This window comes from Sciurus carolinensis, chromosome 18 (assembly GCF_902686445.1).
Source record: "Sciurus carolinensis chromosome 18, mSciCar1.2, whole genome shotgun sequence".
NCBI classification, from domain to species: domain Eukaryota; kingdom Metazoa; phylum Chordata; class Mammalia; order Rodentia; family Sciuridae; genus Sciurus; species Sciurus carolinensis.
Genome location: NC_062230.1, coordinates 15,243,598 through 15,270,681, shown reverse-complemented (window position 1 = coordinate 15,270,681; position 27,084 = coordinate 15,243,598). Strand labels below are relative to the sequence as shown.

At 54.8% G+C, this 27,084-nt stretch overlaps 1 protein-coding gene across 2 annotated transcripts in view; it reads right to left on the bottom strand.

The window, feature by feature from the left end:
• The window catches only part of Adap1 (ArfGAP with dual PH domains 1), a 42,969-nt gene extending 22,800 nt beyond the window's left edge, over positions 1 to 20,169 (bottom strand). The window contains exons 1-3 of one of the 2 annotated variants that reach the window (XM_047533209.1): positions 19,856 to 20,169; positions 6,880 to 7,010; positions 530 to 621 (exon numbers count right to left, since the gene is read on the bottom strand). In XM_047533209.1, the coding sequence (XP_047389165.1) occupies positions 530 to 621; positions 6,880 to 7,010; positions 19,856 to 19,937 (305 nt within the window). In that variant the 5' untranslated portion in view covers positions 19,938 to 20,169. Of the gene's footprint in view, positions 1 to 529; positions 622 to 817; positions 860 to 6,879; positions 7,011 to 19,855 lie in introns of those variants that run through there. The other variant, XM_047533210.1, reaches the window with a different exon arrangement.
• Between the last annotated feature and the right edge of the window lie 6,915 nt (positions 20,170 to 27,084).

Sequence of the window (27,084 nt, the reverse complement as noted above, 5' to 3'; positions counted from 1 at the left end):
GAAAGGGGAGACCCAGCTGGACAAGGAGTGGGGGCTGGGAACATGGACAAGCCTAGCGGGTCACACTGTCCCCTCCCTGGGTGGGGTAAGAGGACGCTGGTACAACTGAAGCTGTCACCTCCTCACCATCCCACTGGCTGGACAGATGTGGAAACTGAGGCTCAGGGAGGTAGGTGAGTGGTCCTAGTGGACCCCAGAGAGGAGCTCCACGCCAGCATCATCCAGTTCCCAGGCCGTGGGGAGCACCAGGAGGACCCCCTGAGACCCCCCAGACCCCCGAGGAGAAGCCCCTGCCGTGGCCCACCCAGATTGACGAAGCCTTCCCACCCCCACTCCCTCCGCCTGCCACACCAGACACCAAAGCCAAACCCATGGGAAGCAGGAGAGGAGGCACCTCTCGCCGGCCTCCCTGCTGGGCTCCCGAGGACCCAGGCACACCGGCCTTCCCCCAAACTCCGGGTCCTCCCAGCGCCATCCCGGCGGCCCAGGCTGTTTACCGGAGACCCTGACAAGGCCCCGTTGTACTTACTGGCAGTCAGAAAACGTGGGCCGGTAGTAGAAAGACGGGACTTTGGACTCGAATGTGGCTCTGGCGGCTTCGTTCCCATGGGAGGCCATGAACTGCAAGAGAGGGGGCCAGGGTCAGAGCGCTGGGATCCCAGGTCGGGGACGGGGCTGGCTGCCACGGCAGCTGCTGCCCCTCAGGCCACCACAGGGCAGGCTGACCCCAGACATGGAGGGCTTGGCCAGCAGTGGGACAGGAACTCCACGGCCCTGCCCGGGTCACGTCAGAGTGAGTGGGGAGGGAGGAGGCTACCTTCCTCAGCCCACGGAGGGGCTTCCTAAAGAAGGGGCCCAGCAAGGGCGGCCGAGAGCACAGTCCCCACCCTGACGGCCCTGACTCCACCCCACACACCACCAGGCCTCCTGCCTGCTGGGCCCTGAGGTGCCCCATCTCTGCCTCGCTGAGGTCTGCCTTCCTGTCTCACCCAACCCCAGCCAGCAGGCGTCTGTACATTCAGAGAGGCCCAGAGACAGGACCCAGTCCCAGCCCAGACAGGAGATGGGCACAGGCACCAAGAACATTGTTCACACTGGAGGGAAGACTAAGAAGAAAAAAACAGGGCAGAGAGGTCACGAAGGCCAACAGGGAGCCCCCAAGATGGCTAGTAATGTAAGGGGTTCTGACCAGAGGCATGGCATGTGCAAAGGCCCTGAGGCTGCACAGGGGGTGCCACAGCTGCTTGGCTGGGTGGATTGAGCAGGAAGGAAGGAGCCAAATAGCCAAGGGCCAGACCACACACCACAGTGGTCTGGAGGGCAGGAGTGTGCTTGGGAAGCCACTGTAGCCTTTGGAGCTGAGGTTGATGGAGGCTTCTTCTGGGATATGGCCTCCAGGTACACATGGACAGAAGTCCTGTCCCCACTGTGTTCTGAGGACCCTGTGGTCAGGAACATGGCGGACCACAGGGACTGACTGAAAGAAATGACAGACAATGAGACCACCCCGTGATGGGTAGTACCACATTAAAATTCTGAATTCCAAGGCTTTTTTTTTTAATTAAGTGTCGATTCTTTAAGGAGCTATAATAGATATCAGTGATGTCTCCATCTCCAACTGGAGAAAATGCCCAAGATGCAGCTCAGGAAGATGTATTCAAAGTTCCTGGGAAAAAAAATCACACGCTCTTATTTATTTATTTATTTATTTGCAGAGCTGAGAATAGAACCCAGCGCCTCACACATGCAAGTGCTAACCATTGAGCAACACTTCCAGTCCTTCCCATTTTCATTTAGAGACAGGGTCTTTTTAAATTGCCCAGGCTGGCCCTGAACTTACAATGATTCTGCTTCAGCCTCCCACATCACTGGGATTAGAGGGGGGCTCCACCACACCCAGTTCTTATTTATTCATTTATTTATTTTTAGTTGTCAATAAACCTTTATTTTATTTATTTATTTATATGTGGTGCTGAGAATTGAACCCAGTGCCTCAGACATACCAGGCAAGCACTGTACCACTGAGCCACAACCCAGTTCTTAAAGGATGCAGAAAAAATGTTGAACAAGGACCTGGGAAGATGGAAAAGCCTCATCTCCTTTGTTAGTCTATGTATTTTTTACAATTCACCAAAAAGTAGGAACTGAAACTTTGCAAGCTAGCGATGATTCTAAAGTTCATTTAAAAAATTAACAAGCTGCCAGACGGTGGACTTGCCAGGAATCCCAGTCACTCAGGAAGCTAAGCAGGAGGACTGTGACTTCCAGGTCAGGCTCCTGCCTCAGTGACTCAGCGAGACCCTGTCTCAAAATTTAAAAAAGAGCCAGCCACAGTGGAGTGGCACATGCTTGTACTCCCAGCAATTCAGGAGGCTGAGGCAGGAGGATCACAAGTTCAAAACCAGCCTCAGTAACTTAGTGAGACCCTGTCAAAATAAAAAAAAATAAAAAGGATTGAGGATGTGGCTTAGTGGTTAAGTGCCCCAGGTTCAATCCCCAGTACCTATATAAATAAAAAAAATAAGTTAAAAAAGAAAAGAAAGGGCTGGGGATGTAGTACAGAAGCTGAACATCCCAGTACTGCAAACCTATAATAATAATGATGATGATAATAATAATAATATAGTTAATTTTTTGATGTAAATTTCACCTCAATAATAAAAAGGAATCACATAGTTCCTTAAAAACATAAACTGTACTTTTTACATTCTTAAAATACTATTTTGAAAAAGGAAGTCTAAAAAGCCCCACAGAATGAGGAAAAACTATTGAAAAGCCACAGTGGATAAGGGATTTGGGGAAGATAGGAAGAATTTTGGCTCCATAGTAAAAGACAGACCTCAGTTTTTCAATGGGTACAGGCTTCCAGCGCACATTTCTGCGAAGTAGAGGTACAAATGTCCGATCGGCAGGTGAGGAGCGGCTCAACGCCACTCACCAAGGAGGTGCCAGTCAGAGCCGCAGTGAGCCACGCCCACACACGCAAGGGCGACCGGGCGATGTGCGTCGCTCCAGCTGCCTGGGCTGCAGGTGGGCGCGCGACCTGAGTGGTGTCCCCCTGGGGCCCAGCTGGTTCATCCCACTCCGGGGAGAGGAGACGTGCTCCTGGCAATATATTCGGAATAGCAGAAAATGGAAATAAAACCCAAGTCCCATCAACTGCGACTGGACAGACTGTGGCCCCAGCGCTGGCGGCGGCCATGCAGCTCTGCAGAGGGGTGAGCACTGAGGTGAGCTCCGTGAGGCCCAGCCGCACGCGCCAGGCAGGCACAGGCAGAGGCCAGAACAGGTGGGTCTGTCCCCCTGGGGTGGGACAGGGGGAGTGACTGCTTGGGATATGGCAGTGCCCTGAACTAGATGGCGCTTGGGGCTGCCCGGCTCTGAGGCCGGTCTGAAGCTGCCGCACCGGCCGCTGTACCAGGATTGGAGGCGGGTGAAGGGACCTCAGGAAAGCTCTACTAAGACAGATACCAGGGGCCCAGTGGGCCCAGCTAAGTCTGCCACAACCCCTAAAACCACAGAAGAAAAGCAGATCGGTTTGACTCAGTCAACGTAAAAAACGTTCCATGCTAAAACCACCATGAGCAAAGCTGAAAGGCAACCCTGAAAAAATGTTTTCCAGAAATTTCTCAGAGGGAAAAAAGAAACCAAGATGACAAACAGCCATGAGGAGAGAGGTGTGAAGAGTTCCTGAGGGAAAAACATCCCAAGATGCTCCCTTCCATCCAAGATGAGGAATCCCAAGTCCAGACCCCAACCCCACCCAGAACGTTTTCACTATCAGATCAGCAAAGAAGCCACCAGGGGCCACACGTGGGCAGAGATGGCAGTACTCACATTGCAGGCATGTGCCTAGCTTAGGTGGGGTTGGGCAAAACCCCTCAGAAATACCAAGCTGTGTGACCTTTGACCTTGAACTTCCACCACTAGGAATTTAGGCCACCAGTAAACTCCCACACACGCACAGTCACACACGATGAGGCAGTTCACCCGCCCACCATCATGGCAGAGAAAGACTGGAAACAACCCAAATGTCCATGGGGGTGGGGGCAGGTCCCACTTGAGGGACCACAGCACAACCATGGACCCGATGGAAAGGTCCCCAGTAACGATTATAAGATGCACACACACTTGTACCCACAAAGGACGATATTCCAGAAAGATGCACAAAACACTGGGGGTTGGGAAGGCCTGAAGTCAAGGGCAAGGGGGCTTGTGTCCCACTCAGGCTGTGCTGAAGCTGTTGGATGTGTGACACGTGCATATGCTACCAAGTTATTAAAATACACTAAACAAGCTGGGCGGCGGTGGTGCATGCGTGTAATCCCAGTGGCTCGGGAGGCTGAGGCAGGAGGATCTCAAGTTCGAGGCTAGCCTCGGCAACTTAAGGAGACCCTGTCTTAAAATATAACATAAAAAAGGGCTGGGGATGTGGCTGAGCTTTAGCGCCCCTGAGTTCAATCCCTGGTACCAAAACCAACAACAACCAACCAAAAAAAAACAACAACCCACTAAACAAGGTGGAGACAACCCAGGGTCCCTTGGTGGTTGAACCAACACTACGTGGGGCATCCACACAGCGAAACATCAGCCATAGGAGAGAACATGGCATTGCCACAGCTGAACACAGAGGGCCTGACGCCGAAGGCCTCATCGTATGTGATCCATTTTCACCACGTATCCAGAATAGGCCAATCTATAAGCAGAGGTTGCATGGCTGCTCAGGGCTGGGGGTGGGGTCGTGCCTAAAACTAAAGGGGTGTGTTTCTGAGGTGATGAAAACGTCTAAAATTGGCTGGGATGTTGGCGGTACAACTCGGAATCCGCTAAAACCCCTCAACTGTGCGCTTTAAGTGGGCGAATTGTTTGGTATGTGAATTTAGTCAATGAAACATTTGTCTAAAAGGATGTCCTAGGGCTGGGGTGTGGCTCAGCAGCAGAGTGCCTGCCCAGCAGGCGGAGGCACTGGGTTCCATCCCCAGCATTGAAAAAAGTAAAGAAATAAATATGAAGTGGAAAGAAGTTATAGAAGAATATAAAGTTGAAAAGAGAACGACCCACGAAACGTGAAGAAAAGGGGAGGAGAGGCGGGCGCGGTGGCGCACGCCTGTGATCCCATCAGACAGGGAGGCTGAGGCAGGAGGATCCCAAGTTCAAGGCCAGCCTCAGCAACTTAGACCCTTTGCAACTTATGAGTCTCTGTCTCAAATAAATAAATAAATTAATAATAATAATAATGATGATGATGATGACGATGATGATAGAGGGTTGGAGATGCCGCTCAGTGGTTAAGAGCCCTGAGTTCAATAGGAAGGAAGGAAGGAAGGGAGGAGAGCCCTCTGTTCCCGTCCCGTGGGTGCAGCCTTATGAACCCAGGAGCTGCTCTTGGGCTGCCTGGGCCACAGTCTCTTTCCCACGGGGTGTAGGTTGTTTCCAGCAATGACAGTGGTGTCTACCCTGGTGCTTGGCCACATCTGCCTTTGGAGTCCCTGGGTCGACCTGTAGACTTCACCCCCAACCTGAGAGGTCTGGGCCCCTGTGGCCCTGCCAGTTGCTCTTCCCTCCAAGACCATGGCAGGGTGACTTGGACCTGGGACAACAGTTCTAACCCTCTTTTTGACTTTATTTTCTTTCTCTTTTTTTTAACGGTACTGGGAATGAATGCAGGGGCACTTTACCACCAAGCTATGCTCCCAGTCCTTTTTGTTTTTTTGAGACAGGGCCTCTCTACGTTGCCAAAGTGGCCTCAAACTCGTGATCCTCCTGCCTCAGCCTCCTGGGTTGCTGGGATTACAGATGTGCACCACTGCACCCCTTGACTTTGATCTTTTTATTTTTTTCTAGTTGTCAATGGACCTTTATTTTATTTATTTATTTATTTTTATGAGGTGCTGAGGATCGAACCCAGGCGAGCGCTCTACCATTGAGCCACAACCCCAGCCCTGACGTTGATCTTTGGTTCTCACTAGAGGGGGGGACAATCCAGAGACCATCCTGCTCATTTTTCAGAGAGGGAAACCGAGGCTGCCTGCCAAAAGAGCTGATACCACAATCCAAATGTTCAACTCGGGGCCCACGGCAAGGAGCCTACAGGACAGCCTTGGGGCCTGCAGGCGAGGCCTGAAGTGCATTTCCAACAAGCCCCAGGGTTCTAAACTGCTGTTCCCAGGTGTGTGGGGGTACGTGCCACCAGCCCTACCCCATCCCCACGGCCGCCTCCTGGTCCCATCTGCTCTCATCTGGCGGCCATGATGGCCTCCTGGAGCCCCAGTCACCAGCAGCCCAGGCGGGGTGGGGGGTGGGCTTTCAGACCTATCGCCAAGGTTCAAAGCCCCTGTCCCCACAGCCCCCATCAGGGGTTAGAGCAACCCCCCACCCTATGTCAGCCCGCTATCCCCCAGTCATGTCCCCTCTACTCTGTGCGCGGTGCCCCTGTGCTGGCTGCGCCTGCTGTCTCAACAGCCACTCCCTCCCCAGCAGCATCAGGCCAGCTGCCCTACATCCTGGGCCTCTGCTCCTGCCCTTCCCCTCCCCGCGCCTTCTCAGGGGACCAGACTCCTCCGCCTTGCTGGGCCCTCTGCCTGGCATGCAGAGTGCTGATAAGCCTTTGTCAGAAGATGCGTGAATAAGTGCATGAGCGAGTGTCCTGGCTTTAGTTACCCTCTGTGGCTCCCCAGGAGGGTCAGCAATAAACCCTCAGTCCTGGGTCAGCCCCAGCCCCCTTGGAGCAGGAAGAGACCCTCACCAGTCATAGCCAGGCTGCCCAGAGCCCCAGACTGGAGGGACCTCAGAGGTGTCTGAAGCCCAGAGAGGTGGGTCTGGGGTCCCCCAGCATGTAGTCCCTCTGCCTTCCACCCGTGTCCCTCTTCCAGCCCGTACCTCCACTTGGGCCTCATCCCAGGCATCCAGGCGGACTGACTTCACCTTGCTGATCTGGGGAATGTTCCGGTGGATTCCAGAGCAGCTCAGGCAGATGAACACGCCCAGGGTGTAGGAAGCCCAGTCAGGGTCTGGAATGGAAAGGCAGATGTCAGGGAAGCTCGGCTGGGGACTCTGGAGGGTGCGTGAACATCGAATCAGGGTCACCAGGGTCCCTGGATGGAAGCCACCACCGGCCTCTGTTCAGGGGAAGCTGCAGGAATGATCCCTGAGGCTCACGCATCTCTGTGGCCTAAGCAGGGCTCCCTGCCTCCCACAGAGGAGTAACCCCACCTGTTTGTCCTGGATACCCCCTAATGTGGACAGTGCTCCCCTCAAACTCCAGAGCATTGGGCTGGGTTGTAGCTCAGGGGTAGAGTGTTTGCCTAGCATGTGTGAGGCACTGGGTTCCAATTCTCAGCACCACTAAGTAAGTAAAATAAAGGTCCATTGACAACTCAAAAAATATTTGAAAAGAAAAAAGAAACTCCAGAGCATTTGCTGAGAGTTCATCCACATAGGGGCCATGGTGAGCGCTAGGCCCCAGGGCTGGAGAAGCACCCAGCACCCCAGAGACCCCAGCAGAACTGGGGACATCTTCATGCAGAAAACTTCCCAGAGCAAAGAGGCCAAGTTGGAAGAGAAAACTGGGAGAAGGTTTTGAGTTTACGAGCGACCTCCCGCCAACATAGTCACGAGAGATGCCCCAGACGGATAGTGCATGGGGCCAGCACTCAGGTAGTCAGGGGCGATGATGGCCTTGCGCCCTAACCTTGCATTCCGATGTCCTTAGGGACTACATCTTGGTACCTAGTTTATTTTACAAAATTCAACAGAGCTGTGATTACTCTTGTAATCCCGGCGATCTCAGCGGCTGAGGAAGGAGAATGGTAAATTCAAGGCCAGCCTGGGCAATTTAGCAAGACCCTGTCTCAAAATAAACTAAAAAGGGCTGGGGAGGTAGCTCAGTGGTGGAGCACCCTGGTTCAATCCCCAGTATGAAAAAGAATGGTCAAAAATATCCCGTACCTGACAAATGATTCAGATACAGTAACGTGCTATTGATGGTTGGGCTAAATGGTTCGTGTGCGAGTGTTGTGGAATAATTGTGTCGCTTTTGCACGTGTTTGAAATGTTCCACGTTGAACACGACAAAGTGAACAGAGAAGTGCTTAAATTGGGTGACGGCACCTGTTGGAAGACGTGGTTATTTTTCTTCCCGTTTGTACATCCCATCCTAAGACCTGAGCAAAGGGGGCACTGGGGACTGAAAGGAGTCCTCAAGAGAACAATTGCTCTAGAAAGGGGTACGTCACCCCCAAAATGGTTTTTGCAAAGTCTCTCCTAGGTGAGGTCCACTGAATCAAGACATTTGCCACCAGCCGGATGTAGCCATGGACCAAATTCTGGCCAATGAAAGGGGAGCAGAGCCGACCTCGGTCCCTCCAGATCTGGCTGATAACAGTCCTTGTCCTTGGCTGTTGTGGGGGGGTGCTCTGATGAAAGGAGGGGTGGGGCGCAGGGTGGGAGGGTCCTGGTCTTGAGTCAGTGCCCAGAGGAGACCCCCCAGGAGAACCCAGGTGGGCACTATGGCAGTGCTCTGCTGAAGTGAAAGATAACTTGCTCCGTGTCTGAGGGGTGGGAGCTGCCTGTCACAGCAGCCAGGCTGCCTGACGGAGCCCGTCTGTCTCGCCTCTATGGTGGGCTTCGCAGCACTAAGTCCTGGCCCAGGCCAGGTCTGCGTGGGTCTGCAAGTGGATGACCGCCTGCTGGTCCCTCCTCACCAGCCCTGGCTGCCCCTCACCCTCACTCAGCAGAGTGGCACTGGCCCAGTGCCAGGAGCTTTGTCAGTGCAGGGTTGAAGGGGTGGCAATTAACTGACGTCACATGCTCTCCTGGAGAATACGTGGGGAAGGACTGATGTCCCAGAAAGGAGAGACCCAGTCCCCTTCAGAGCTCCGTCTTCAGAAACCCTCAGCAGGCTGCTCAGTCACGTGGCTGTGCATGAGGCACCCCGCTGGTGTGCAGCCATGGGCAAGCTGCAGCCTATCTATGGCCTTGGCTTCACCATTTGTAAGAAGGGACAGTGGTATCCACCCACAAGGGGTGGTGGATACAAGGAGCCAACTAGGACGATCTCTGGGTGCCCGGGAACTCCACTCTCAACTGCATGGTGCTATTGCAGGACTCTGCTCTGACAGTGTGGCCCAGTGAGCAGGCGTCCCTTCTTGTGGCCTCCATCTATCCATCTGGAAATTGCTCCATGGCCAAACAAAAGTGCCAAAAGCTCCTGCCCAGCCAAGGGCTGCAGTGCCTGTGCCCACCCACCCTCCAGCTTCAGAGTAGCTACAGGGCAAGGCTGTCCAGGTCCTGGCTTGGAAGTGCTGTTCATCAGACCCTCCAGCAGTCGCTGACACACTAGTTCCCTGGGTCCACTGCCTCCTTTTGCACCACGGCACATGAACGTACCATGCCTGTCCTACGGGTGAGCTCTGTGGCAAGACCAAATAGCCCTGAGGTCATTACCATCTAGCTTTTAAGAAAAGATCTGCCAACGCCTGCTTAGAGGGAAAGATAGGCAGCCCCAAACAAGTGGACACAGAAGGCTACAGCCTTCTAGTGTCACCACCTCTGACGAGTCAGCAGGCAGTGCTGGATGAGAGGTTTTATACACACACACACACACACACACACACACATATTCCACATAACCCAGTCATTCTACTCTGAGATATTTGCCCAAGAGAATTAAAAACATGTTCATAAAAAGAGGTACATATCTAATAATATTTTAAAATAATAGCCAAGTACAGTGGTGCATGCCTATAATCCCAGCTACTCACGAGTTTCAGGCAAGAGAATTGCAAGTTTGAGGCCAGCCTAGGCAACTTAGCCAGACCCTATCTAAAAAGAGTGGCTCAATGGCAGTGTAACCTTAGTTCAATCCCTAGAACTGTGAAGGAGAAGGAGAAGAAGAAAGAGGATGAGGAGAAGGAGGGAGGAAGGGATGGAGAGAGGACAAGAGAGAAAAAGATAGAAAGAAGGAAGAAAGAAAAAAAGAAAGAAGAGAAAGAAAAAAAGAAAGAAAGAAAGAAGAGAATATGCCATGATCAACAGGTTTTTACTAGGAATGCAAGGTTGGTTTGATATTTGACAATAAATCAGTGTCATCATATTTACAGATTAAAAGAGAAAAGCCATATGATCATCTCAATAGGAGCAGAAGTAGCATTTGACAAACTGCAACATGCTGATAAAAACTCTCAGAAACCTAGGAATAGAAGGAAACATCCCCACAGAGTATCTACAAAACGTCTATAATGAGCATCACATTTCTTTGAGAAAGACTAATTTCAGTCAGGTGCGATGGTCACCCCTGTGATCCCAGATACTTGGGAGGCTAAGCCAGGGAATCACAAGTTCAAGGCAAGCCTGGGCAACTTAGTAAGACCCTGTCTCAAAATGAAAAATAAAAAGGGCTTGGAACATAGTCAATGGTAGAGTGTCCCTAGGTTCAATCTGCAGTACCATAAAAAGAAAAAAAAGAGAAACACTAAATGTTTTCACTGTAAGATCAGTAATAAAACAAGACTACTACTCAACATTGAACTGAAGGTTCTAATCAGTGCAATAAGGTAAAAAAGAAAAAGAAATAAAAAGCATGTAGGCTGAGAAGGGAGAGATAAAATGGTCTTTATTCACAGACAACATAATCATCCATGTAGAGTCCAATGGACTCTATTTTAAAAACTCCTAGAACTAATGAGAGTGTGTAGCAAGGTTGCAGGATACAAGACAAATATACAAAAAAAAAAAAAATCATTGTGGCTCTATATACTAACAATAAACAATCAGAAATTGAAATTTTCAAAACATCATTTATAATAACAAAATGTATGAAATACCTAGGGATAAATATGACATAAGATATGAAACATAGTACACAGAAAACTAAAAAATATTGCTCCAAGATATTAAAGAAGATCAATAGATGTGGAGGGAGATCCAGCCTTCATGATCAAAAGAGCCAATATTAGGGCTGGGGATATAGCTCAGTTGGTAGAGTGCTTGCCTTGCAAGCACAAGGTCCTGGGTTCAATCCCCAGCACCGCAAAAAAAAAAAAAAAAAAAAAAAAAAAAAGAGCCAATATTGTTGACACACAAACTTTCTCCAAATCTGTAGGGTCAGCTGGGCATGGTGGCACACAACTATGATCCCATCAACTCAGGAGGCTGAGGTAGGAGGATCTCAAGTTCTAGGCTAGCCTCATCAATTTAGTGAGGCCCTAAGGAACATTGTGAGATCCTGTCTCAAAATAAAACATAAAAAGCACCGGGGATATAACATGTTGGTAAAGCACCCCTGGGTTCAATACTTGGTACCCCCCAAAATTAATTAATTAATTAATCTATAAGTTCAATGCAGTCCCAATCAGATTTCCAATAGTACTTTAAAGGCAGAACTTAAGCTGATTCTCAAATTAATATGTAAATGCAAAAGACAGAATAGTGAAAACAACTTGGAAAAAGGACAAAGATGGAGCACTAACACTACTTGCTTTCAGAACCTATTATCAAATGACAATTATCAGGACAGTGTGGAAGTGACATGAAAATGGATAAATAGATCAGTGGGACAGAAGAGCAAATCCAAAAACAGACCCAACCATATGTGAACATTTAATGATTGACAAAGATAAAAATATAGGGGCTGGGGAAATAGCTCAGTTGGTAGAGTGCTTGCCTTGCATGTACAAGGCCCTGGGTTCGATCCCCAGCACCGAAAAAAAAAAAAAAAAAAGATAAAAATATAAATCAGTAGAAAAGGAATAATTTTTCCACCAGCTAGATATCATCTGCAGAACAATAAACTTCAATCCCTACTTCTTACCATATGCAAGATATAATTCCAAATACCTCCTTAGTGCTAAATGTAAACTCCAAGCCATAAAAATTCTAAACTAAAACACAGAAGAAAAAATTCTGTGATTTTAGGTTAGGAAAAGATTTTTTAGATACATCCCCAAAATCAGAATTGAGGGGTGGGAAGAGATAAAATGTCTTGATGAGAAATTTTTTTAAATTATTAATTAATTTATTTATTACCAGGAATTGAACCCAGGGGCACTTAACCACTGAGCTACATCCCCAGTTCTTTTTATATTTTTTATTTTGAGACAGGGTCTCACAAATTTCCTTAGGGCCTCACTAAGTTGCTGAGGCTGGTCTTGAACTTGCAATCCTCCTGCCTCAGCTCCTCAGCTGCTAAGATTATAGGCATGCACCGCCAAACCCGGCCCAGACTTATTTTTTAAATCTGCTCTTTGAAAGCCACTACTGAAGGAGTGAAAGTCAGGTCACACTGGGAGAAAATATTTGCAAATCATTTATCTGATAAATGATTTGTATGCAAAGCAGATAAAGAACAGTTCAAGCTCAGTGATAGGAAAACAAACAACCCGATCAAAAAGTGGGCAAAAGATCGAAACACACTTTACCAGAGAGGTTCCGTGGGTGGCAATAGGCACAAGAAAGATGTCCAGCACCTTTAGCCATCAATGGGGGCAGGGCTGGTTGCGGAGCGTCCTGAGGACATTCTGGGATGATAAAAGTGTTCCGTATCTGAAGTGGTCGCGTCGGGTGTGAACTACCTCCCAGCAAAGATGAACTTTAAACAGAACTGCTGCATCGCTGAGCCCACCTATCCCGGAAGACAGAGGAAGCAGGAACTCGGGGCCTTCCCCACACCGTGTACTCACGATATTCAGGGACCCCTCCCAGACCCAGGGTGGCCAGGGCCTCCAGGGACCACAAGCCTGGGATCAAGTCAGAGGCCCGGCCTTGGTGGGGGCGTGGTGGTGTGACCCTGCGGCCAGCCTCCCCTGCGCCCCTCCTCCTAGCTCTCCACCTCCTCTGAGCCTCCCTCTGGCCCTGCCTCTCCCTGAGCTGACTCAGCCCCTCGCCATTTCTGGAAACTGGTCTCAGGCACCTGGGCAGGTGAGGCACATTCTGGGGCTGAGCCAGGTGCAGCAGGTGTGTCTCCTTGGCTGAGGCCCACACAGTGTGGAAAAGGGGTGCAGAGCACCCTATTGCTGGGACTGCAGCTCTGGCACAGCCCAGTGGCCTGGCTCCAGAGACCTTTGTCCTTTCTGGTGCTAACACACAGGTGAGGTCCTGGCGTGGCAGCGCCTGGCTCTGGGCAGGGCAGGTAGGCAGCTCAGGTGGGAGGGTGGACCTCAGGGCAAGCCGGGCTCCCTCGGGAGGGGTTCTGGTGCCTGCCACCCTTTCCAGAGGTCTCCAGAGGTCTTGGGAAGTAGGGCGGGCTGTGTGCATGGCTGTCCCCCAGCCCACAGCACCCCACCCTGCACTGAGACAGGCTCCTCGCCGCTCCACTTCCTGCCTGCATGGCGTCACCTGCTCCAGCACTCCACGTCACCAGGTGTCTGTCACGTTGCCCATCTTCCATTACCTGCTGGATTCGCAACTCCCCAAGGGAGCCATGTTGCTCCGGGCACCGGCAGATTCCAGTGGCACAGGGACACCTCAGCCATGGGCACCAGTGTACATCAGGACCCTGGATGGGTGAAGGGTTTGCGCCTCTCCCCTCGGCTCAGCCCCCAGCCCCTCTCCCACAAAGGCAGCACCCACCCGGCCTTCTGGATTGTTCCCATGAGACCTGCTGGTATGCCACAGTCCCTCTCTGGACCCCACCTCCCCAGCCCCTGGCCTGGGCTCCCCCTCTGCCTCCCACGGCCCCTGCCAGCCCCACGGCGACTCCCACCCAGGGCAGGGCCTGGGCTCCCTCCTCTGCATCTCATCTGGTCGCTCGGCTGTGAGAGCCGTATTTTTGGAACCAGATAGAGGTGGTGGTTGCACAACACTGTGAATGTTCTAAATGCCACTGAGTTTTCACTTTTAAACGGTTAATTTTATCATATGTGGATTTTGCCTCAAGTTTTTTTAAAAAGGAGAAAGAAACATTTAAATGCGGATGGCGCCCCAGTTCCACCGAAGCCTCCTTCCTGCAGGGCCTCGCTGGGCCGCAGGCTCCGGTCTCCACGGCTGCCCATCACCCCCAGGAGCTCCCGCACCTCCACTGCCCTCCCCAGGGCTGCGGGCATCTCCATCCTCCAGACTGTGGGGCTCCCGGCTCCTCCCTGCCCAGCACACCCTACAGCCCTGCTGCCAGCACATCCTGTTGCCTTGAATGTCACCCAGGCCACGGTCACCCTTCCACGTTGATAAGTGCCATCCATCTGTCCCACCAGCCCAGGGTCCTGCCTCACATCTCACTCTGGATCATTCCCATGAGACCTGCCTCATGGCTCCCATGTGACCCAGAGTAAAGGCAAGTCCTACAGGGACCCTGGTGGGCCCTCTAGGCTTCCTGCCCCTGGCTGGGACACGAGGGCCTCACTTCTTCAGGTTGTGAAGCACCCCAGCCCCCAGGCCCTGCCCCATGGCGGGCCTCACTCCCACCCTGAGGCTGCCCCTCCCTCCACCACCCCCTCATGCGGCTCCCAGATCTCAAGTCCCTCTGTGACAATGCCACATCTCCTGGAGATTCCCCACCCCAAACCAGGCGCCTGGAAGCCCCGCCCTGCACCCAGTGCCCCCCAATCGCACACTCTCCCTGTCTGCCCTCCCAATAGCCCTGCCCCCCCTCCCGAGACCCCACCCACCCCATCTCCTCCCACCCCCTCGCCTGTGCTTCCCCCTCATCCCATGAGGTTCCCAAGCCCAAGTATATCCTTGGCCCCTCCCTCTATCACTCCAGCAGGGCCCTCCTCTCCACCCACTGAGGCCTGTGCCCAAGACGCAGAACATTCGAGAGAAAGACTCAGCCCTGTAGAAGGCACTCTGCTTGATTCAGGACCACGGACCTTGTGGGCCCTGCACCCTCAGCCACGCTTTCCCAGTTCCTTCTAGCTCTCTGAAACGGGCCCTCCCACCCCGAGCCTCCCTCTTGGCCATGGTCTGGCCTCTTCTTTAGGAGGAAAACCACAGCATCCCTCCCAGCCTGCTGAGCCTCCCCACCCCCAGCCCCAGCTTCCCCCAAGGGACCCCTCCCTCAGAGCAGAATCAGAATGCCTCCAAGTGCTGCCGCCAGCTCCCAGGCTGCACCCCACAGAGCCCGGGGCAACTTGCTGGTCCCCACGTCTCTCCTGCAGGCGGCACCCGCCTTCCTGAGAGCCCCGCTCACTTGCCGAGTTCCAGCCCCCTGCGTCTCCCTGCTCCCATCTCGTGCTGCTCAGGGCCACCTCCCTCACCCTGCCTTCTGCTGCGGCCTGGGAGATCAGGGAACCAGGAACCTCAAAGACATCCGCTGAACTCAGACCACCTTGCATGGTGTGACACCTCTGCCCTGTTGTTCCAGAATCTTCCCCACCTTCCACTCCTCTTCTTCCTGTTTCTCACATAGGCCAGGCCAGAGCAGGGCCCCTGGATCCGCTGTGCCAGTGGCCGACGTTCTTCCTCGAGATGCCTACGGTCCTGCTCCTGTCTTTGGGTCTCAGCTGTCTGCCCTCCGGCCTGACCACTCCTGAGAGAGCAGCACGGCCACACTCAGGCTCTTACTTGAGGAAGCAGGACAGGTGCCGCACCCTGTGCCCGTCTGCCTCAGTCTCCCCAGACACCAGCGCTGCCCGCAGCCAGGCACGCAGCACCCTGGCCCGGTGTGGGGCAAGGCGCTGGCTGAAGCTCCATCAGGCACATGAGCGCGCAGCTCCCAGTCACACTGCGTAGGCCACCTTGGCAGGCCACCTCCACAGGCCACCTCCGCCACTCTCAGCACTGCAAAGCGCCCTCTTGGGTCCAAGCACGGATCCTCTGGTTTTGAAGAGGGATTATGCAGTGGTCTCATGGGGACTAGGAAGCGGGCAGGAACAGACCTGCCTGGCTGGCACCTGAGGCCAAGCCAGGCCTTAGCAAATGCCCCTGCAGCAGCCTGCGGGGCCTGGGGCCAGCGGGAAGTCACCCCCACCTATTGTGTGAGCCTGGTCAGAGTGCCCGCCTTCAAGGAGAAACCAGTGAAGACCAGGGCTGGACCAGCAGCCCAAGAAGTCCACTATGGAGCAACCTCAGCCAGCAGCTCAGACCAGGGTGCCAGGTCCCCAGGGGTGAGGAGAGAGTTGCCATCTAGGAGGGAGGGAAAGGCAAGGGCCCCAGCGCTTGAGCAAAGGGAAAGACCTCCAGACTTCCTCAGGCACAGAGCTGCTGCCAGCACCAGCCTGCCGGCTGTGGTGGGCAGGCACGTGGGTCCTGTAGCTTGAGCGAAAACCAGGTGAGGATCCCAGTGGCTCAGGAGGCTGCGGCAGGAAGATCCAGAGTTCAAAGCCAGCCTCAGCAAAAGTGAGGTGCTAAGCAACTCAGGCAGACCTGTCTCTAGATAAAATACAAAATAGGGCTGGGGATGTGGCTCAGTGGTGGAGTGAGTGCCCCTGAGTTCAATCCCTGGTACACCCCACCACACACACCAAAAACAAAAAACACGTGAGGAAACCTAGAGCTGCCATGGGACTCTGCACTTCTAAAGCAGGATCTCAAAGAGATATTTGTATCCCTGTGTTCACAGCAGCACTAGACACTATAGACAAAATGTGGATGGAGTAGCGACCCAGCCACCACGCACCAACGGGTTGGAACACACAAGCTGATCAGTGATCACAGTGGAATATTATTCAGCCTTGAAAAGGAAGGACAGTCCATCACCCGCTCCAAAATGGATGAGCCCTGAGGACGTGCTGCTGAATGAAACAGTCAGTCACAAAGACAGGCAGCGCAATTCCACTGGCAGGAGGTCCCCAGAGTGGTCAGATCCATAGAGGAAGGAAGTAGCATGGTGGGTGCCAGGGGAGGGGAGGGACAGGGAGTCAGTGTTTAGCGGAGATAGAGCTTCAGTCTGGGGAGATGAGAAGGACCCAGAGGTGGAGGTGGGGGTGGCTGCACAGCACTGGGAACATGCGGATGCCACTGGGCCACACAGTCACGGAGGGTTAAGATGGCAAACGCTTTATTTTACCACAACAAGAAGCAACAGGTACGCTGCTGCCTGGGGCGGGGTGGGCCTGCCAGGCCTGCCTCTTGGCAGCCCCCTGTCACCACACAAACCCTCCTCCTGACTCCTCCCACCTGACTGCCAGCAATGTCTGAATGGGACTGGTGGCTCTGCCCTGGAGCCCTGGGGCCGAATGAGGACTTCCCACTCTGAGCCCACTCCCTGACCCCGCAGCTCCTGCTCCAGGCCTCAGGGTCCCTTTCACCCCGTCCCTGCATTCTGGCCCCCCAGAGCTGACCTGCCAGGGTCCTCAGCCCCAGGGTGGCATGAAAAAGCACTTTACCTCCACACGATGGCCTCGGACCCCCTGGACTAGTTAGAAGCAAAGGCCTCCTCTGCGAGCCAGACCCCCACAACTGGAAGGCCAGGGGCTCCCGGGGGCACCCAGGTGACAGCATCACCTGGAATCACTGCCCACATCCCAACCCAACCACAGAGCTCAGACTCCCAAGCCCGCCTGACCAGGAGAGGGACCCCAGGGCAGCTCCCCCAGGAGAAGCGGCCCAAGCACAGCCACCCACCCACCCCAGCCTGTGAAAAGAAAAGTGCCTCTGACAGCCGGTCGATGGGTCCAGGTTCAAGGTCAGGAGCCTGCTACTGGGGAGAGAAGGGGAAGAGTGTGGGAGGAGTTTCTGTGGGGGCTGCAGAGACCCTCAGGCATAGCCAGCTGGGAGGGTCTGCCCAAGTCCACCCCAGGGTCCCCAGGTGGTGGTCAGAGGTGGCTGGGACTGCCCTGCTGTCCTGCTGTCCAGAGACATGCCCGCTGGCATAGTCAGGAAGCGCAGCCATGAGCCCACACGACGGTGCTCTGGTGACCGTGGGCAAAACACGCCCTCCCTCCCCAGCTCCAACACCAGCATGGCCCCTGCTGCTCTGTCCCACGGCGGCACAGAACAGGGACCGACAGTCCAGCTTCAGCAGAGGAGCAGAGAGCCTGTGTGGGCATGCTCTGGGGGTCACGAGGCAAGAGCAGGGTTGTGCCCAAAGCTTGGGGCCAGGCAGAAAGCTGGGGGGTTGGCACGGGCAGCCTGGGCAGGCATGGCCAGGTATCAGCAGGCCTCATCTGCTTGGGGGCTCCCGTCCCCTAAGAAAGCCGGTGTTTTCAGGGCCTCAGTTCCCCTGGCTGTAAAGTGGAAGCAATCCCAGATCTGGCCTGTTCCACAGGACTGCTGGTCAGATAAGGCAAGCAGCTGATGTCATGGACCAATTCTGAAAAACTGGTGGCTTGGCCCAGTGCCAGGAAGTGCTGGGCATTAAGAGGGCCAAGGCTGTGCTCCAGGATCCAGCAAGGCTGCTGCAGGGCCATGGCCCTGGGACTGAGGGGCTTGGGGACACTGAGTGGGCAGCCCTGGAAGCTCCACTGAGGAGAAGTCACTGCAGCCCTGACAGCCAAGGAAGCCCCTTTTCCTCCTGCTGGGCTGGGAGGACAGGTGGCTAGGAGTGAATCTGTACCCAGGTTAGCTCCCCTTCCCCTGGGCATGGCCTCCAGGCAGGCCTGGGAGCTGACCGCCCTTCCCTCTCAGGCTCTGCCTGGCACAGCTTTCCTGAGCATGTGGAAGTGCAGGCCTGGAGGAGGAGGCGGGGAGTCGGTTGAGCCAGCCTGGCTGGCAGGGGCGCCGCACGCGTGAGGAACCTCCGCCCCACTGCACCATCAGCAGGGCCCAGGAGGCCAGGGAAAAGGCCACTTCAGCCCCACACTCTGCCAGCTTCCCAGGAAATCCAGTCACTGTGTCCCTTGAGGGACAAGGGGTTCTTGGTGTGGCCTCTCCAAGCCGCCCAGCAGATCCCCAGGACCTTGGGCTATCAGAGATCCTTCCCAGCCCAGAGGGAAGGGAGGTGGGGGCAGTCACACAGGTCCTATTCTCAGGGTGTCCGCAGGCTATATATCTCCAGCCAATAATCCCAGGCAAGGTGCACATCCCTTGGGGGTCTCTGCCACCCCTTGGGGAGAGATCTGCTCTGAGGGGCTCCAGCCGGGAGTCCCCAGGCTCCTGGTGTACCTGGATGAGGGCCCTGAGTGGGGCACCTCGTGCTGCTGCGGGTGGCAAGAGCAGGAGAACCTCTAGGGGCCACCCTCACTCCACAGCCCAGGACCTGCCTGGGCAGCAGCTGAGGAGCAGGCTCAGGCCGGTATGAGAGCACAATCAACCACAGGGCCCACTGGATCCTGGCGCCTTGGAAAACACCCAGACCAGGGGTCACTAAGGGACAAAGTCTGAAGTCTGGCAAGGAAGATGGAGCGTCAGGTGCGCGGAGGGCCTATCTCATTGGCCTCACCTGTCCTGATGCCCATCTTTCCAGACCACCTGCCCCAGAGCAGCTAGGTGCAGGGAGCTGGAGTCGGGAGTCCTTCCCCACAGGGTCCTTGCGGCTGGGCAGGGCCTCCTCTGCCCCCAGCTCCCTGCCCCACCCCCGCTCTCCGCCAGTGTAAGAAGGTGCCTCCTGTGCCATGACGTCACCTCCAGGTAGCTGGGAGCCAGGTGGACCCCACATCCCAGCAGAACCCCTGGACTGCTGGCGGTCCCTTCCCTGCAGCCGGCCGCCCCCAGCAATTTCCTCTTTCTTTGAGAAGCCCGAGGTTTCGCAAGGCGGCGGGCGGTCCGCGGGTGACAGCGAAACACGCAGCCTGGCGGGGGAGGGGAGGAGGCGGCGCGCGAGCTGGGAGGCGCCCCAGCCCGCCGCCCGCAGGTGCACTCGGGGCCGTGCCCCACCCTAGCGCGGTCAGAGCCGGGCGGCGACGCCCCCACCTCCGGAGGCGCTCTGGGTACCCTCCCGGTCCCTGGGGCGGGCGGGCACCTGCCCGAGTCGCATCCGCCCGGCCCGCATCCACCTGGATCTGCACCCGCCGGCCCGCACCCAGGCCAACCGGCCCGCACCTACCCGGGGCGCCGCAGTCAGCGCAGCGCGCGTTCCCCGGCCGCTGCAGCAGCTCCAGCACGGCCCTCCGCCGCTCCTTGGCCATGGCCGCGATGCCGCCTGCGATGCCGATGCCGGGCCGGGGCCAGGGGGTCGTGTTTGCTAGGGCCGCACGCAGGCCGCCCGCCAACGCCCCTGCGCCATCCCCGCGGCTCAGCCCGCGCGCGGGTTCCGCATTCCTGCTGCCCGCCCGGCTCCACCGCCGCCCGTGTGTCGCCGCCGGCCGCCTGGCGCGGAGCTGTGCGGCGGGGCCCAGGCGCACGGCGCGCTCTGGCCGGCTCGGCCCGCGGGCGGCCCCCAGCGGCGCGGGCGCACAGCGGCGGAGAGCGGCCTCCTCCCGCGCCCAGCCGCGCCCGCCAGCACGCGGGACCCACCCCGCCCCACCTCGCACCCCGGGAGAGAACTGACTGGCTTGGGTGGCACCGGCTGCAGTCCCCCGAGTGTTCTGCGCCCACTGTGGTCAGGCGCAGGGGACCCAGGGCACGGGACTCCCCCTGAGCCCCGCTCCCTGACTGTATCCAAGGACACCCCGCCAATGTTCCTTAAAGCGGGTAGTGTGCCCAGTACTGGGGAACAAGGGTGGTGCACCCTCTCCCTGTTCAGGGAAGAGACCAGCGGGTGACAAACTCCAGTGTTGGAGGGGACTCAGTCTGGGGCGAGCCTCCCACTCTCATACTGTACCCAGTGCCCCCAACCCCTTGCCCGCCACGACCACCTACCAACAGTAGAGGAGTATTCAGAGGATCTGGACACACCCCTCCTGATTAGGGGTGAGAAGGACCAGAGCAGGAGGGTGGGGAATATGTGTGTGTGACAGACCTGCCAGAGTAGGGTGGGTGTCTCCCCATTTACACATCCAGCATCTTTTCAAATTCCTTCCATTTTTCTTAAATTATGAATGCAATACATCCTGTTAGAAATAAATCAAAACATACCAGACTGAAAAATTAAAGCCCTTCCCGGCTCTGCCCACTGTGATTCTGAGGCAGCCCAGGTTCTTAGTGTATACCAGACCAGTCTGGTCCTGCAGCCTTAAGAACACCCAGTACTGCAGAGCTACCACCAGGGGGTGTTGGTTGTGCTATGGTTGGATTCTGAATGTCCCCCGCAAAGGCCTGTGTGAAAAACTTGGTCCTCTAAGAGATCCGGCTTAGTGAGAAGTCTTTGACCCCTGCAGCGGGGGTGGGGGGACCCTTCAAGAGACTGGGAACCACTGCCCCTTCCTCCTTTTATCTTTTGCTTCCTGACCATGAGGTGGGTTTTGCAGAAGCACACTTTGGGGTCATGATGTGCTGCCCCACCACAGGCCCAAAGCAAGAGAATCAATTATAGATTGGAATCTGCAAAACTATGAGCCCCCCAAAAACCTTTTTATCTTTATAAGTTGATTATCTAAGGTCTTTGTTATCATGGCAGAAAGATTGATTGTTTTTCATTTGACAAACCCTCTGTGACTCCACGTTGATACGTGTGGATCTACCTTTCTTTAATGGTTGCATCTATTCAAAAATTCAACTGGCTCATGATTTGCTCACCCAGTCACCCAGTGCACAGGCATGTAGGGTGTCTTCAGTCTGTTGGAATCACAGAGAGGCTATACAATATACCTTTGTACCAACATCTCTGCAAGGGTTTTGGGTGGATTCACATCTGGTGGTGGCTCTGCTGGGCATATGACACGTATGAGCATTCCAAACTTTGGCAGACCCTGCAAGTGGCCCTCCACTGGGTTGCACTGTGTGTCCTCCAATGGCGCCTGCTCCCTCATCCCCCTTTTTAAGCTCTGCTGATCTGCAGGTGGAACGCATCAGCCCATTTCCACGTGCATTACTGAGGTCAGGAGTATCTCGTTGCGTGCTCTCTCCCTTTAACTGGTTACAAGTCTTTCTCCTTCATGAGCCTGGAACCTTTTTTTTTTTTTTTTTTTTTTTTTTTTGGTAAAAACAGGTGGCATTTCCATCTCTGGGCCCCCTGCCAGGCTCTGGACCTGCCACATAGTGCAAGCTTAGAGGATATCGCTGGATGGAGACAGACTAATGCTAATGACAACTCTGCACCAGGAATCAGGGGAAACGCCCAGCGTGTTTTCTTATTTAACTCTTTCTACAGTCAGAGAAACTGAGGTTGCAGAGGCTCAATCACTTGTCCAAGGCCATGCACAGCTCATGTGTCCACAACAAGACTGGAGGGAACAAAACCACAACAAAGACATGCACCCTACACAGCAGAGTTATCCAAGTCTCCCACAGGAAAGAGATCATTCTTTGGAGGGACAGAAAAGGCCACAAGGAGGTGTCTAAGAACAGCAGGTGTGCAGCAGGCAAGGTCTCAGCCAGAAGGAGCAGCATGAGCTTCAGTCTCCTACTGTTTGTGGCCTCACTGCTGGGTGGCTCTGGGGGTTGTTCGACTACTCTGTCTTCTATTGACAGGAGGGAGTGACATTGTCCAGGGAGGTAGGAGGGAGGGAAGATTGAAGACAAAGCTGCGTGAGTGCATAGATCAGAGATGTCAGGATGTAAAACATTCTCCAAAAACAAAAGGCTAGCCAAGCATGGGGGTGCACACCTGTAATCCCAGCGACTCGCGGGAGGCTGAGGCTGGAGGATTACAAGTTCAAAACCAGCCTCAGCAACTTAGCAAGACCCTAAGCAACTTAGCGAAACCCTGTCTCAAAAAATAAAAAATAAAAAGGTCTGGGGATGTGGCTCAGTGGTTAAGCACTCCTGGGTTTAATCCCCAGTTCCGAAAAAATACGTAAATAAAGAGGGCTCCTTTGACCAAGCCCTACAGCAGCCCCCTGGACATTCAGGATCGCTAGAACACTGCCCTCCTGGGGGGACCCTATGGGCGCCCCTGGCTGTGGCCAAGCTGGAAACTCATGAAGAATCCGAAAGGTAACAGCCTGGCCTAGGGTGGGTCAGACTCAGACACTGGCCAAGGGCAGCTCAGGACCAGAGGTGCTGGTGAGGATGCCAGAGAGGCCTCCTGCCTGCTCCTGCTCAAGGTCCACCGGCAGGAAGCCCTTCCAGCCTGAGCTTCCTGCTCCCTCTGCCCACTGGACCACTCTTGCCTGCTGGTCCAGGCATGCAAGGCTGCAGTGAAGACCCCCAATTCCAGTTCCTCCAGCACTTCCCTAGCCTGGGTGTGGGTCTAGACGAGACTGGCATCTGCATCCCTGTGACCATTTGGCCACACTGAGCAGCCCCTGGGTGGTGGGCTCCTTGAGGCAGTTTGCTCTTGCAGCATCCCCTGAGGTTAGTCTGCACACTGCACATAGTAGGTCTGCAGGTGACTTTGATGGGGAGCTGGTCTCACATCTGCAGCTGCAGGGTGAAGCCAGGGCCCTGTGCCCCAGCCTATGGAGCTGCATCTCAGAGTGGGCAGGGTGGCTCTTCCCGGGAAGGTGTGAGTGACCACAGCTTCCAGGGACAGGACAGGCCCCTTGGAGAAGATGGGCCCTGCCTTCAGCCTGGCCACGCCCAGCAGAGCAGCCACTTTCACAGGGGCACCTGGGACCCCCTCCTCACCGGCATACTCCTCCTTGAAGCTCCCTCTGCCCAACAGAGGCCCCCAGATGAGGGAAAGAGCCCTTATCCTAAGCATGAGGATTTGTTTAAGACCCCAGAGCTCCCGGAACCCAGCTTAGAGCCTGAGATGACTAAGTCCAGGACACTGGTGGCCAGCACCCCTCTGGGGGGAGTATGAAAGAAACCGACTTTCGTCAGTTCCCTTTCTCGTTATCACAAATTGATATCTCGCAGTCTAGATTTCCAAGGTCCTCAAAGCAAGAATTGATACCAGCCACCAAGAAACCTCTCTGGTCCCTGGAATCCCCGCACTGCCAGCTATTTGATACCAGCAGCATGATAAGGATGCTTGCTTTATCTCCAGCGGCTCAGATACTTCCTGAAACACAGGCAGCTCCGTCTGCAAGGAACCCCCCTCCAGCCATGTGCCCTGGGGTGTGAGATGGACTGGGAGTTGGCAGGATGCAGGCCTTATCATCAGAGTCCCTCTGAACAGCAGCTGCTGGAGGGATCCCCACCTCGCCAGGGAGGAGGATGGCTGGGCTGACCTAAGGCTCCAGCCAGGACGGAGAAACAGGCTGTTGAGGTCGGTGAAAGTGGAACTAGGGGGCAGAGAATGCCATGCACACCTTCCTTTCAGGAAGGGCAGGAAGCCAGGCAGGGTGCCAAAAGCAGAGAGCGAGGAAGGACCCACTGATGTGCCTGGTGTAGGTGTTCTGAGTCTAGGAATGCATGGGCAGAGTGGCCCCCATGCGGCTGGAGCAACTCCACAGTGGTTCCCAGAACATGCCAATTCATGCCACGGGCTGAACTGTGTCCCCCAGAGATGCGGTGGGATTCTGACCCTGGTACCTGTGGATGTGACCTTATTTGAAATAGGGTCTTTGCAGATGACATCAAGTTAAGATGAGGTCAAACTAGATTAGGGCATCCCTAATCCAATATGGTTGGTGTCCTCATAAACAAGGGGAGATTTGGAGACAGACAGGAATGTACTGTGTGAGATGGAGACCACGATAAGCGTGCAAGCTGAAGTCACCCAAGACTGCCAGCCACGGCCAGAAGCCCAGTATGGCCTGGAGCAGACTCTCCACGCAGCCCCCAGAGGTCCTCCCTGCAGATGCCTTGACGCCCCCTGTGGCCCTGAACTGAGATCCATGTCTGCCATTAGAGCCCGTCTTAGTGCTTGCTGCAGCCCCCTGAGCAGCCACATTTTGACCTTGACTTTTTTTGCAGTTGCACAAAACAGATTCAGAAACCTGCTGGGGATCAGGCGGTGGGGCCGCTAGGCATCTGCTGTCCCCAACTGTTTTCTCATAGTCACCTGGGCCTGGCCTCACCCCCTTTCTCTCCCTACAGGTCTGGATTTTCCACAGCTTCTGCTGGAGGCATGGGAGGTCTCGATCAGTCTAATCTAGGGAGAGAGAGGAGGGCAAAGGGGGTCCAGCCACAACCCAGGTCCAGTGTTCTTCTCTCAAGACCAGAGGTGTCCTGGACATGCACATGGAAAAACCGGTTCCCTGGCTGGGCTGTGCCCCCAATTTCCCTCCCACTGTTCCTGCGCATTCATACCTACCCCAGGGGTCCCACCTCGTGGGCTGGGGTGCTGAGTGACTGCTGGGCAGGGTAGGCCTGACGGCAGAGTCTGGGGGAGATGTCTGGGTGCAGGGGACATACCACCATGGAGAGAGAGCAGACATAAGCTACATCCTGAGGTGGAAGTGGCCCTGGGACCCAGCAACACAGTGGCATCTGCAGAGGTGAGGTAGAGTCCAGAGTCAGCCCCAGTGTTTCTGCTCAGGGACCCAGAGGTGTGGAGCCACCAAAGCATGCAGGAGGTCCAGGAAGTCCTTTTGGGGGCTGAGGGCATGGGACGCAGAGAGCTGGAGTCAGCTGGGCAGTGGGAGCCAGGTGGACCCCCAGGAGAGGGCTGGGCAGACCCAGGCTGTTGCAGGGAGGTCCCATGAATGGGAGTGGACAGAACTAGGAGCTGGTCACCCACTCGTGTGAGGCCTTTCTGGCCTCTCCTGAGGGTTGCAGGGTAGCCATCCAAGGTCTTAATCCTTATCAGGGACTGTGTCTCAAGGTGGGTGGATTATTTGAATTAGCCCCAACCCCACACCAGGAAGGGAAGAGAACAGGCTCCACCTCCTAAAACTAGATTCACCTTTGTGAACCCTTGCAGGACCAGGCAACTGTGGCCACAACCCTCTGCCAGGTCTGCTCCTACTCACACCCAGAGAAGGGACCTCGAGGGTCTTCCCAAAGGGAGGGAGCGGGGTTTGGGAGTCACCCCCTCCATGGGTACTCCAGTGTTCCCGTTGGCAAGGCTCCACCCCCGAGGGAACAGCTGCCCAGAAGGGTCCCACCTGCATGAAGAAGGCACAGAAATGCAGGACAGATGTGCAGTGAGTGACAGCTTGGGTGGAGCTGGGTGGCCAGCTCATGCCCAACCAACTCCTCTGCCCCACCCCCACAAAAAAGAATTTTTTCCACTAAGAAAAACAGAAAAATCAAAAGGGAAGATGCTCTGCAGCACAGGAGTGCTTCCAAGGAGTTTTGCTCAAGAGAGGCTTTGTGGAGACAGGCAAGTACATTCAGCAAGCAGGTGGCTGGGAACGGTGACCAGGGAACCACCCCGGCCTCAGTCTAGAGGCCAGAGCTGGGGCACCCCACTGAAGAGTAGGGAGCAGGAGGGTAACACCTCTCCCAGGACCTCAGTATGCTTTTCTGGGTGTAGTACTGGGCCCCAAAGCCCACTGGAAACAGGGATCCTCTGGGATCCTCCCAGAGATGACAGGCTGGGCTGGGGCCTCTGCGGAGGCTGCGGATTCTAGGATTTACTGGGTGCACTTAAGAAATTTAAAAATATTTTCTGGGGGGTGTAGTGGTACACTCCTGAAATCCCAGCAATCAGGAGGCTGAGGCAGGATTTGCAAGTTCAAGTTCTGCCTAGGCAACTTAGTGAGACTCTGTCTCAAAATAAAAAATAAAAAGGACTGGGGATGTGGCACAGTGGTGAAGCACCCTGGGTTCAATCCCCAGTACTGGAAAAAAAAAATTCTGCTTAGTTATCCAATAAGCAGTGGCGTCTAGTATGTGTGGGGGCTCATGGAGAGGGGCCCTAGGAGCAGGCAAGAGGCAGTGGACCTGGCATGGCACCTGGACCAGATAGACATCCTCAGACACACCATCCTTCACTCTCTGATCACAGCCCAGGCCCCCCGCAGGGAAAGGTCATCTGGGGCTGGTCCATAAGCCAGACTTGGGACTCCAGGCTTGAAACAGAGTGCTGGGATCTTTTTTTCTTGGACCCAGCTCCCTTTAAGTGACCACAATTGAGCACTATATCTTAAGGTCTTATGGGAGCAACCTCAAGAAATATTTACTTACAAAGAACTCTTACAACTCCACAATATAAAGAAACAGGGCCCTGTCACCTTCTGGTAACCCTCCCAGGGACTGCAGTGCTACCACCATCCAGCAGGGGGCGACAGACCACAGTGTTTCTGATTCCCCAGGTGAGGACTCTCCTGCGGTGAGTGGGAGGCATTCCTGAATAGAGCTCCCTTTGTACCTAAAATGGCCAGGCTTCTGTGAAACTCTCAGGCAGGTGCCCCGCAGATTTCGTGCCCTCAGAGTCATCACCCACTCCCCAGCATCTTC